Source organism: Vigna unguiculata, chromosome 11 (assembly GCF_037176805.1).
Source record: "Vigna unguiculata cultivar grain cowpea cultivar isolate G323 ecotype 2 chromosome 11, ASM3717680v1, whole genome shotgun sequence".
Lineage (NCBI taxonomy): Eukaryota > Viridiplantae > Streptophyta > Magnoliopsida > Fabales > Fabaceae > Vigna > Vigna unguiculata.
The window spans coordinates 28232227-28245657 of record NC_140802.1 but is presented as its reverse complement, the minus strand read 5'-3'; the positions used below and the strand labels follow the sequence as shown (position 1 = coordinate 28245657).

The following is a 13431-nucleotide window of genomic DNA, read 5'->3' as shown; positions in this document are numbered from 1 at the left end:
GATTGTGTGGCATCATGCTTAATATGTTAGAAGGCGAAGATTGAGCACCAGAGGTCGGGTGGACCTTGGAGCCTCTTGGCATTCCTCAGTAGAAATGGGACAGCATTTCCATGGATTTTGTTACACATCTGCCAAGGCCAGTGAGAAGGCATGACTCCATCTAGGTAATAGTGGACAGGTTGACGAAGTGCACCCACTTCCTACCTATTAATCAAAAGATGTCTCGAAACAAAGTAGTAGAGTTATATGTCAGAGAAATTGTTAGGCTACACGGTGTGCCAACGAGTATTGTATCGGATCGAAATCCGAGATTCACGTCAAGATTCTGGCAGTCACTACAGAAAGCCCTGGGTACTCAGTTGAGAATGAGCTCAGCTTATCACCCACCCTTAGACAAAATTGCAGTCTGAGAGAATCATCCAGTCGTTGGAAGACTTGCTAAGGACTTGTGTGTTAGATCACCTGGGTACTTGGAGTGATATGTTGCCATTGGTGGAGTTCACGTATAATAACAATTACCATTCCAGCATCGGGATGGCACCATATGAGGCATTGTATGGTCGAAGATGTAGGACTCCATTATGTTGGCAACAAGATGGGGAGTCAGTCGTACTTGGGCCAGAATTCTTGCAGCAGACCACTAAGAAAGTGAAGGTGATACAGGATCATATGTGTGCAACTCAGAGTCGGCAGAAATCTTATGCAGATAAGAAGAAGAGGCCGCTAGAGTTTGAGGCAGGTGATCACGTATTCCTCAGAGTTACACCGATAGCCGAAATTGGAAGAGCTCTCATGTCGAGGAAGTTAACTCCTCGATTCATCGGTCCGTATCAGATCACGAGAAGGATTGGACCAGCATTGTACGAGATCGCTTTACCACCTCACTTGGAAATCCTACACAATGTCTTCCATGTATCACAACTGAGGAAGTACATTTTCGATCCTACTTATGTGCTGGAGGAGGACGGTGTTTAGGTGGGTGAAGACCTGACGATCGGAGTTGGACTAGTGAAAATCTTGAATTCTCAAGTTAAGCAACTCAGAGGGAAGGAGATCCGGATTGTCAAAGTCCTTTGGGACGAAGCAACTCAAGAAATTACATGAGAGATAGAGGATCTCATGAAGAAGTCATACCCACACCTATTTCCTGGTAAGTCCTATTTTCGAGGACGGAAATTTTTAAGGTAGGGGAATGTAAGACCCATGAAAATTAATTAATTAAATAATTAATTAATTAATAAATGCGGGTAATGGAACCCTTTATGGCATTTAATTTTTGACTTGTATGACATGGAGAAGTACTAGCTTAAATGGTTGAGAGTACTTTATTGTGTGAGAGGACTTAGGTTTAAATCCTATGTATGCCATTTCTGTGTTATTTGATTTATTATTATTTTGAGAATATGCTTGATCCTGTTAAGGGATAATATAATCATAGAATTATATTAGTCATCACGAAACATGAATTTGGTTAAATGGTTGTGCATTGAGTTTACATTGGCATCGTTACAGGTTCTAACCTTGGTAGAAGAACCAAATTGAGCTTTCTTTTTCTTTTTGTCAATTTTTCTTTTGGCATGAATTTGAAAGGTTAGAAAAACCCTAGCTGAATGGGCAGCCAAGGGAGACTGGAAAAAACAGCCATAATGGTCTTTGAATGGTAATTACAAGCATTATTAAACCAAATTTTTGTTTTTGGTCATTAACCTAGCATTAAGGCACCATTAAAAGGCCAATTTTAGGTTAGAAGAAAGGTTTGCAGGGTTGTCATTGTTACATAGTGAGAGGAGAGCGAAATTGAGAGTGTGTTGAGAGAATTGAGAGCCTCTTTGGAGCTGAATTGTGGGAGCATTAAAGGAAGTCATTTTTGGGTCAAGAAGAATTATCACACATTTCAAAGTTAAGTTAAGGAATCCAGGTTAGGGGAGTTATACACGTTAATTTATAAGCTAAGCATGAATTGTATGATATATGTATATGATTAATATTCATGAACCTCTGTTGTCCGTTAAATTTTGTGTTTCTGAAAAATTTCCAGAAAATTTGGAAATTTGGCAAATTGGAAATTTGGGGGTATAAATGTTGATGCTGGAATTGCACTGATAGTATGAAAAAATTGGACTCTAGTTGGAGAATAGGTATTCTTAGTAGTGATAATTGACTGCGGAACGTGGGTAGAAGATCAATGTAGGGTGGTTTGGAGTTAGTGGACATTCGCAGGTGTAGTGAAAAGCTAGAAATTCTCTAGGCTTTCATACACCACCTGGCGCGCTTGTATCCCTACCAGTCGCCAGCGTAGTGGATTCTGCACTGCGTGGCTGTGATGGCAGGCACTGGGTGGGGTTTTGATGAAGTCTCAAATGGGACTAGAAAGAATGGAGTTTTGACATCTTTGAATATTTAATGATAGAACCCTATTGCATTAATGAAAGTATGGACTCAAACTGATAATTTGATGGAGTCAGTGGTAAAGTGACGTGAGGGAGATATAGATGGGGTTAAAGAACAAGGACTGAGAATGATTGGTTTTTAATCTAAGGTGGTAGTAGTTATTTTGAGACCTTGTTTAAATAAAGAGATGTATAGTATCATTTAGGAGTTGGAACTATGATGGGAAGTTGATTATGGTGAATGGGAGTTAAAATTCTAAGATAGAGTCTCAGTGTGGCTTTGCATATAACTGAAGGGTGGTGGCTATCATAACTTGAACTAAGGATAAGAAATAAGTAGTATGAGTGGATTGTAGCATACTATGAGTGAGTAAGGTTGATTTAAGGAAGTCTATTTTTAGTCTACTTGGGAGTTTGAAATTAAGTGGAAATAGGAATAGTAATGAAAAGTGACCACGTGACAATTGGAAAATAACTTGGTGTAAGTATCGTGAGTCTTGAAGCTTTGAAGGGAAATTGGTAATCTGTTTTGGAGTATCTAAAAAAAATTAGTATTGCGCAAGTACTGATACAACACAAGTACTGATACAGCGTGTGGCGGTGGTGTAGGACTAGAGATGGCAAATAAACCTGTCCCCGTGGGTATTGCCCGAACCCGTCTCCGTTTTGACGAGGAATCCCCGCATTGATTGGGTATGGGTATGGGTATGGGTATGGGAAATCCCTGACTTTTTCAATTGGGTATGGATATGGGTATGGGGATGTACATATCCCCACCATAATACCCATCCCTACCATATCTTCATCCTTGTTTAAATTATTAAAATATTCACAATTAATTAAGTAACATTATATATATATATATATATATATATATATATATATATAATTTTTATTTTTTATTTTTTTCTAATTATTTAGTTTGTCATGAAACACATTCGTATCTCCAATATATTTTTCAAATTATCATAACCTTTATGTAATTATGTTAAAATGATGTATGTTAATTAAAATTTTTTATGTCTCACATTTGAATATTTCTATTATTTTTTAATATTGTTATTTATTGTATATTTTCCTTTCACCTGAAAATGTTTAATATTCTCAATTTAAGTGTTTAATAACATAAATATTTCATTTACTAGGTAATATAAAAAAAAACTACTTATTATTATTATATTTTGTTTCATTTGAATAATTCTTTTGTTTCGCCAAAATAATTTTTGTTATTTCTCAGCCATTGAGTATATATGTTGATATTTGAAAAGTTTTCTTAGATCTTTAATGTATTTTTCATCTTATCATACCTTTATTTATACTTTTATTTTTTGCATTATGTGATTCCTTTCAATAGTTTCTCAAATTGTTTATAAGATACACATTTGTTAATTTTTTTAAATTTTTATTTATTGTTTATTTTCATCACATAGAATACTATTTTGATATATTTTATCTAGTTATTTTTTATTTTCTAATTCATTATCAATCATACTATAATTTTGTCATTATAATTATATAAATAAATTTTATTTGCTATAATATAAAAATTTAATATAATTGCTATGAATATTTTTTTATCAACATCCAACATATATTAGAGTTCAAAAGATACAAGATCTATGTTAAAATTTTATTATTATGTTTGTTATTTATTCTTTGTGTCATTTTGATCAAGTGATGTATTATAACTTTTATTAGTGCATAAAGAAGAGATTCATTAGAATTAAAAAATTGAAGTAAACAAACATTTAAAAATATATTTTAATTTGAATATTTGTTTTCCTTTTATATTTTTTTAAAATATTTTTAAACTTTATCAACTAGGTTTCATTAATGTTTGCAAATTCAATAAATGTTTTGGTTCTTATGAAATTTTATATGGTATTCTAATCTAAAATGTAAACAATTATAATTGATTTCAAAGTATTTGATATCAAATAAACAATCATCCTCCAAATATTGAATATTTGGTAATATTATGTTTACTTTACTGTAATTTTTTATTATTTTATGAACATTAATTAAAATTAATATTAAAGTAGTAAGAAAATAGAACGAGATTATACCCGTTACCTGGTGAGGATGGGATGAGACAAAAGTTTGATACCCGTTGGGTTTGGGTATAGGGATGGGGATAATTTTTTTTACGAGGGATAGCGAAACCCGTCCTCGCCCCACCCCGTTACCATCCCTATGTAGTACGCCAGGCGATAGTCGCCAAATCAGATAAGTCAGAGAAACGTGGCGCCTGGCGGTAGAGCTAGTTCCGCCAGGCGATAATTGCAAATTCATTGTGTGTAGAGGCGCTTGGCGCCTTACGGTACGCGTCCCCCCGCCAGGCGGTCTGGATGCCTGTTGCGCTTGGCGCCTCGTGATCTACAAGGCCTTGGTGATGCTTCAAAGGTCGACTTGTTGGTGTTCCTTGAGTTGTGGCTTAGAACGTATCCTTTGAGTTGTGGCTCGGGATAGGGGTTAAGCACGTGGTATTCCTTGAGTTGTGGCTCGGGATAGGGGTTAAGCACGTGGTATTCCTTGAGTTGTGGCTCGGAATGGCATCCATCGAGTTGTGGCTCGGGATGACGGATGAACACGAGGAACTCTTGAGTTGTGGCTCGGGTTGGCGAGTGTTGCCGGTGTGATTGTGCGGATTGTGGCTCATACCGCGGGTCTAGATAGATTGCCCTCCTTGGTATAAAACCAACAATTTTGGTAGTCTTGGGGCGTTACGAACTATGTTCGTATTGAGAACTCCACCTAGCGTTTCGGTGTGTGATTCGTAGCATGGTTTCTCGCATGTGCTCTATCGATTGTGGCCGATAGGTGTGGCAGCAAGACATCTTGAGGTATTCACTAGAAGACGTAGAACACGATTAACATGGTTGTGGCCATGTGGTATGACATCAAAGGATAGAATTCCTTTGGTGTAATTGTGTTATATATATAAATATGTTGTATATATGTTTTATTCTATTAGCTCACACTATCTGTCTGTGTTTGGCGATGATCGTGTACGCGGAACACGAGAGTAGATGATGTTGCAGGTGGATCCGTTGAGACTTAGAGACGGAGCATGGGCTAGCTTGGGAGTTTTCCATAAAGTTGTTTTAATTATTTATGGACTTTACAGATTTGTAATCTTTGAATATGAACATGGTTTTATTATTATAGAGTTTATCAGTTGTAATCTTTGAAATCTTTGAGATACTTTATGAATGGAATAAAGTTTTAAATTTTCCCGTGTGTTGGGAAATGTTATTCAATAAATGAAGTTAGTTATTATTTCTCTATTTTATTATTTTAAATCCGTAATATCCTGTCAGGATGTTACAAAAGTGAAATACTAGAAAATATCATATTTATAAGCACATTTTTTTTTCAAAATATATAACCCTAAATATATATATATATATATATATATATATATATATATATATATATAAAGTGACAAATCATGTGAGTTAATATGAAGAAAACATACAAGTAAGTCTAGTTCAAAAACAGTGTAGTTCGGTTCAAAAATAGTGAAGTTTGGTTCAAAAATAGTGTAGTTCGGCTCAAAATTAGTGCAATTCGGTTCAAAATAGTGCAATTCAGTTAAAACATATTGTAGTTCGATTCAAAAATAGAGTAATTCAGAAATTACAATTTCGGTTTTTCTCCATTTGGGTTTGGGGAATGCCTTCTAATGTTCGGAAGTTCCAATAACCATCTCTTTCTCTCTCAAAAGCTTTAAGTACCTCTTGGCAAGAACTTTTACTTGTGGAAATACAACACAACCAAAAAGGCTTGTGGAAATAAGACAACAAAAAAAAGGGAGTCGCTCATGGTACGAAACCGGGGATCTTAGTGCATAGCCAATAAGGAAGTCTTTGGGCGGCTTCTCCCTCTACTCCCAAAATATTTCATGTATGTCCAAAAATTAATTTAATTTTTACTTAGTCCTTCATAGTAAAAAGTAAGTAAATTTCCTCTCCCACATCCATCATTTCCCTTTTCTCTCTTCGCTCCCCTCTAATATAATAGTCCACTCATGCAACTCCAATTTTCAATTTGACCTAGGCCCTTTTTTTTTGTGCAACGGCTCATTTTCTCTCCCACATCTGTCATTTTCCTTTTCTCTCTTCTCTCCCCTCTAATTAATTGGCATTGCAGCAGTTGGAGCCTCCAGATCCTTTATTTTTTGTGTTGCATTGCATCCTGTATGTTTTATCTATACAATGCATGTTAAATTTGTAAATGAGATGTTGCTTTGAATCTGTTATTTGAAATAGCGGAAGTGGACTTCTGTAGCACATTTTGTTTTCAGAAAAAGATCATTATGGATGTTGACATCCGATTTAGAAAATTGCATTGCAGATGTCGACATTCAGTTCACATTTTTTGAATTTTGTTTTGTACCATTACAGATGTCGACATCCGATTAAGAAAAATGCATTGCGAATGTCGACATCCCGTTCACATTTTTTGAATTTTTTTTGTACCATTACGGATGCCGACATCCGGTTAAGAAAATTACATTGCTGATGTTGATATTCGATTCATAAAATTTCACCACCGATGTCGACAACCGATTCAAAAAATTGCATTGTGGAAGTCGTCATCTGGTTCACATTTTTTGAATTTTATTTTGTATCATTACGGATGTCGACATCCGGTTCATTAAACTTCACTGCGTATGTCAACATCTGATTCAGAAAATTGCATTACGAATGTCAACATCCGGTTCAGAAAATTGCATTGCGGATGTCGACATCCGGTTCATAAAATTTCACTGCGGATGTCGACATCCAATTTAGAAAATTGCATTGCGGATGTCGAGATCCGGTTCATAAAATTGCACTACAGATGTGAACATCCGGTTCACATTTTCTTTTAGTTTTCATTATAGATGTGACTAGTTTATTGGATTATTACGGATATCAACATCCGATTCACATTTTTTTGAGTTTTCATTTCTAAATTATACTGGATGTCTACATTTAGTGTTTTCTTATTACAAAATAAAATAATAATAATGTAAAAAAATTAATTAGATATAATTACATGTGTAAAGAAAATAAACAAATAAATGACTAAATCAATATTTATATAACTCAAATAATATATACTAGATCAATAATCAAAGGCAAAAAATTATTTAAATGAAAAATTAAATAAAAAATAAAATGCCTTGCGAATGTGAACATCGGCTTACAAAGATAACATCTATTTCTACATTACACCGGATGTCCACGTTCGGTAAGTATTTCAATACCTTTCTTAAACTAAAATATTTTAATACCTTTCTTAAATTAAAATATTTTTATGATAGACTTATAAATTAATTAAAATAAATAAATATAATATGTGTCTCCTTTATTGCAAAACATGTTAGATATGTTAGACAATATTTCTCCCAAAACATGTTAGATATGTTAGACAATATTTCTTTATTGCAAAATTTGTAAACTACAAGCGTCAATTAATTTTACATGAAATAAAAGGTTGGATTATATGTGTACAAAAAAAAATTATGAATAGTAAGAAACAGTCAGTCCAAAAAGATTCAGTTTTCACGAAAAATACAACTAGTCACAGCTAATAACGTGCACGTAATTCCAAATTTCTTTTATTTTCTTACAAACAATAATAGCAATAGTGGATAACTAACACTAACAATAAGAATTAATAATAGTTTTTCAAATCTATACACATTGCCAAATTTCTTGCATTTTCATGTACAATTTTGTTTATTACTAAGCTACACATAATACAAAACTTGTGTTAATAAGTTTTTATGGATTTACTTACCATTGTCTAAATAATTCAGCAGAGATTTTGGATCATGTAAGTTAACAATCTTTAATTGCATAAGGAAATATGGAAACACCAAATTGAAAACTGAAGCACTATAGCTCCGTTGCTTCCTCGATTGTTAAAACCTATCTATATCTTTTCTACTAGCAACAATGCCCTCTCACCTATTTTGCATGTCCTAATCTGAAATAATGTTACTGTGAACCTAAAATCGGATTATCTTAGAACCCAGTAGCTAATATTAAAACAGAGACGAGGACAGCCAGACAGACAAGTTTATTTAACATTTACAAGCAAATACCAGCATTAATCATAATAGTATCATATGCCAAATACAGTCTGTTGTCACCACTGGGTCCAGTTAGAATAGTTGGAAGAGAACTAACAAAGCCAAGAAGGTATTGGTAACATGGATACAACCCTGGGCCAAAATCCAAGCTCAGAGAATTGTACAGTGCCGGCTTAGGCAACTGGTGGACGGAGCACGTGATCCTGTGAGGTATCCACTGCAGCAGGCGGCATGAATTGCCACATTGCAACTCCTGGATAACTAATAAAAGGTACCAACTTGTTTCCATGGGCTTGGCCTTGCGCCGCAAATGCAGCAGGGATAGCAGTAGGGGGAGGCATGAAACTGGGTTGCGCATTCAAAGATTTCAGCTGCTGCTCCAACTTCTCCTTCTCTGCCTTGAGTATCTGTTTCTCATCCCTAAGTTCATTCTTCTCAGCCTACACAACATGTAAAGAATTTCATTTCAGAAACAATTAGAATTGTGAATTTTTCAGTCTCTGTTAGGAAAAGGTGGAGGCAGAAATCTTATGCAGCCATTGGATTCGAAAAATATGTTACTACTTTTACTTAGTTACAGAAATGTCATCTTGCTTCCACTTTATTTCAAGAGTTTGATAGGAAACAGTGAAAATAAGTTATTTGTGAAGTTGCTATACAAATCTTTGAAAACAATAAAACAAAAAGGTGGAACTTTTGTAATCTAATATGAAAACAGAAAGAGGAGAACTAGGAACATACTCTCTAACACACACACACACACACTTTATGATTGGCTAAAATTCTTGAGCACTACAAAATCAGGAGAGAATCACTTAAAAAGTAGTGGAACCAACCAAAATTTGTGAATTTCCAAAATATCTAACCTATAGTAGAGTGTGTTGTTAGCATTTCTCAAACAGGAAATACTTCCTTAAACAAATTTCCCCCAAGTGATCCACAATATGTAACTCCCAACCCAAAAAGTCATTCAAATATGAGTATCACCTTTAACTCTTTAATCTTTTCCTGAAGACCTTGATTAGAGTCTTTCAACTTCTGCGCTTCACCCCGTAACTGTGTCACCATTCGGACAGCATCAATCAGGATAGCAGCCTTATCAGTTTTCGTAGGCCTTCCAGGCTCCAAAATGGAGCCCAATTCAACAAACCTAAAAATGTCCATCATATTAGGTACATGCCTCAGCTACATACTCACATAAAAGCTCAAGATGAGTATAGAAAAGACAGGACAGGAGGTAGTTGAAATTTTGAAGTAGAAAATATACTTGTCGTTAAGCTTATCTCTTCGCAACTTCTCCCGACATGCCTTGGAGCTAGAAGCAGCACATGTCTCAGATCTAACCCTGCAAATGAACAAGAATATGAGGATAACTTCTTCCATGCAAAAGCTATCTAGATTGAGTTCACTCCTTTTTCAGAAGTTTAATCATTTGACCTAATTTTGTATTCCTAAATAGTGCAGTCAATGATGTAAGACAAGCAAAATGATTTTGGAAATTGAATCTTATGTCGAGAAAAATAATGTTATACTCGAAAAAGATAATACATGCAAAGCAAGGATTTGCAATATGTTGATTTCTTGATTAACATCAACTGCACCAATTAGCCTCACCCTCTGACTGCACTACATTACTACACATCTGTCAGTTCATTGAACATCATTTATGACAAATGCCAAGCAAATTTTGTAAATTACTTAAGCAACTAGTATTGCCTCAAGAATTCACTTCATTCTGCAATCATTATGAATTTATTACAGCATAAAAAGAAAGAAAAAAGAACACTAAATCATCTTAATATTTGTAATATAAAGAACTAAAGCAAAAGAAAGATTAGGAAATCAAGCAAAAAAAAAAAAACCTACAGAATAGGTGTTTCAGAATAAGATAGCCAAGTGGCTAAACATGTTGATTCCTTTTTGAGAAAAGTATTTCATTCAAGAAAAATGAAAGGCTAATAGAACACTATGTACCTCTTCTTTGAGCCAGACTCTTTGAGACCATCAGAATCCGCCAGTGACCCGTCAATTTCAACACTAGGAGCACATAATGGTGTAAGAAAGACAAGGCAGTAAAAGAAATTGTTTATTATGAGGACATGGACAAAGAGGTAGATAGAGTTATGAATAATATATTATGAAAAATGTCAGAAGCCATGTTTGACCAAACAAAAGTGTATGGCCTCAAGTGAAAAAAAATGTAAAAGAAAACACTTGAGTAGAACGGAATTGAAATATATGCATTACATAGGAATATATTACTAAGAATGGTAATAAAAATGTAGCATTCCATATTTTATAGGAATCTTACATCCATTACAGAATTGATAAATTATCAGCATGATTATGGTAAAATCATTTCTCATTCTCATATTGTTAAAACCTACAGAGGAAAATTTCAATATGGGAAGTTAGAACAATAATCTAATTTATCTTAGGTTTGCTTTATTTGGCTCTAGCAGTAGAGTAGCTAAATTTTTGCAAAACCATTTACGGAAGACTTTTCTTAATTGTTTCTCATAACACAAACTAGAATATCCTTTCACCAATCCAATGATCCACCTCACCATTCTAATCTATTAAACATTCACTTCTTATCCATAATATTCACTTCAATAGTGCATTAAAGAACTTGTAAGTCACAATTACACAGAATAATCTCACCTAGTGTTAAACAATAACTTCCACGATTATAATTTATGACTGAAGCACATCTTCATTTGATCTACCTAACTTGACTCCTATATAAGAATTAAGATGACCCTATAACTTCAGAAAGTAACTAACCACTTAGCTAGGAGGTACAAAATGATCTTCAACTTCATATACAATCAACATAATTACACAAATATTGATTAAAAAAACCTGAATTAAGACAATCAACAGTTCCAGCACAAAACATTGCATTGAAAACAAGGCAGAAAAATACATTCCTTGAATACTCTAAACAGTCAATTAAGCAATTAAAACTATATCATACAAAAATGTACTGAGGCGTCAGAATTAATTCCAGCCAGTCGTTAAGGACATGTCTGAATTGAAGTTGGGAGAGTTTAAAAGTACTGTTCCTTTAAAAAGAAGCAGTTTTCTTCTTCTTCATTTAGTACATCAAAATTCATCAGAGCATTTTTATTTTTCAATCTTCAATCCATACATAACATTATACACCCCTTAGGCCAGATTCCATCACGCAACATTAAAAACAAAAATTATCAAATACAACCTCCCCAATCCAAAAAATAAAATAAAATAAATCACATTTATTGGAAAACACAAAAATCCTACATCCCTAGAGCTTCCGAAACACAGTCCTAAAATCAAGCATTCACAGAGTCAAACCAATCAAACAACAAAGCAGAAACCCTAATCACGTCAAGGAGAAAAGAATCAGATAACACAGCATCTAAAGCTTGAAAAGGAGAAAGCAATTGGCAAAGCGATCTGCATGTACCTGACATTGGAAGTGGCGTTCAAGGCGTTAGGAGGCCATGTGAAGGCGGAGGAAGGGACGGTGAAGGAGGCATCTGGGACGGGAATATCATCGATCAAGCCGTAATCGAAGAGCCAATTGGTGTTTTCCCGGGAAACCATTGTGCAGATTCGATTCCCGGAAAATTGAGGATTTTCCGCACGGAAAACGCGTTTTCGCTTTGTTTTCCTGGGAAACAAACACGGACTGCTGCGCGTGGTGAGTGGGTGTGTGTGGTGTGCGTAAGGTTTGCTTGCACGTTTTGAAGTTCTAAGGAGAAGAAGGGTGAAAAAGAGAACTTCTTTATTATATTTTTTAATGGAAATAAACCATTTGATTAAGAGTAGGTAAGTGACAACTTAGTTTATTTAAAAATAATACAAATTATGCTTATTAAAATATTAAATATATTAATTATTATTAAATTACTAAATATTAATAAATAAATAAAAGATTTATTAAATCATTTTCGTTATAAATTTCTGGTAGAAACATATATATATATATATATATATATATATATACTATAAGTTTAGAAAAGTAATTATTAAAAAAGATAAAATTAAAAAAATAATGTTTATATAATAATAAAACTGAATTCATGTATTAATGATTCAGATCAGTAATATTAATTTATTGGTATTAAAATTTAATGGAACACAAGAATGTGCATGCGCGATAGATGAGGAAAATTGGTGGCAACTGTCAATTGGGTATAGTGGCGGCGATATTGTCCGTCATTAGATTCCACGACAAGACTGTTCAGTCTGCATAAATTCAATTATATAAAATTAAAAGTCTAAAGAAAATTTAGAGAAACTAAAAAAGAATATGTTTTCTTAAACATATGTAAATTAATACCAAAAATAAATTGATATTCTTTCTGCGAATTAAAACTCTCTTTCTAACACCAGTAACTAAGTTTTTCATTCTCATACTTTTAGCATTTGTAGCATTTTTTATTAATTAATTATTTTTCTTTTAATCTTGAATATTAAAATAAATATAGAACATAAACAAAATATTATTATATATTAAATATAATTTAAAATATTTTAAAATCCAAATGTGTTCAAAATAAAATTTCTATGAATTATAATACTATAAAATTTAATGAAATATTTTATAAAATAAAAGTCTCAAAATAAATAATACATGTATGCTCAAGTGTAAATTTTAGTTTGTAATATGATTCAACCTAATTCAATTACTAATTATTAAAGTTATTATTTACTCCTAGAAATAAGGGTGAATATGAAACCAAACCATAACAAATACATGAAGTCTTTAATTAAAAAAAAATACTATAATTCACGTGTACTTTTTTAATTTGGATAGTTATTTAATAAATAAATAAATTTATTAGTTTTCAAAAAACATAAAATCTTATTTTTAAATTTATTTATTACATTTTTCTATAATTTGATATTTTTGACATGTTTTCCTAAGAAATTTCACAAATTAAAATAACATAAATAAATAAAGAG

At 33.2% G+C, this 13431-nt stretch overlaps 2 protein-coding genes across 2 annotated transcripts; one reads left to right on the top strand and one right to left on the bottom strand.

The window, feature by feature from the left end:
* Positions 1–534: 534 nt before the first annotated feature.
* Positions 535–975, top strand: LOC146881697 (uncharacterized). The gene has a single exon (XM_085669310.1). The coding sequence runs from the start codon at positions 535–537 to the stop codon at positions 973–975; it is 441 nt and encodes a 146-aa protein (XP_085525436.1).
* Positions 976–8451: 7476 nt separating this feature from the next.
* On the bottom strand, positions 8452–12222 carry LOC114169763 (transcription factor ILR3-like). The gene is made up of 5 exons (XM_028055056.2): positions 11927–12222; positions 10450–10512; positions 9743–9820; positions 9463–9625; positions 8452–8915 (listed from the first exon to the last, which is right to left on the bottom strand). The coding sequence occupies exons 1-5, from the start codon at positions 12064–12066 to the stop codon at positions 8649–8651; spliced, it is 711 nt and encodes a 236-aa protein (XP_027910857.1). The 5' UTR covers positions 12067–12222; the 3' UTR covers positions 8452–8648.
* Positions 12223–13431: the final 1209 nt, after the last annotated feature.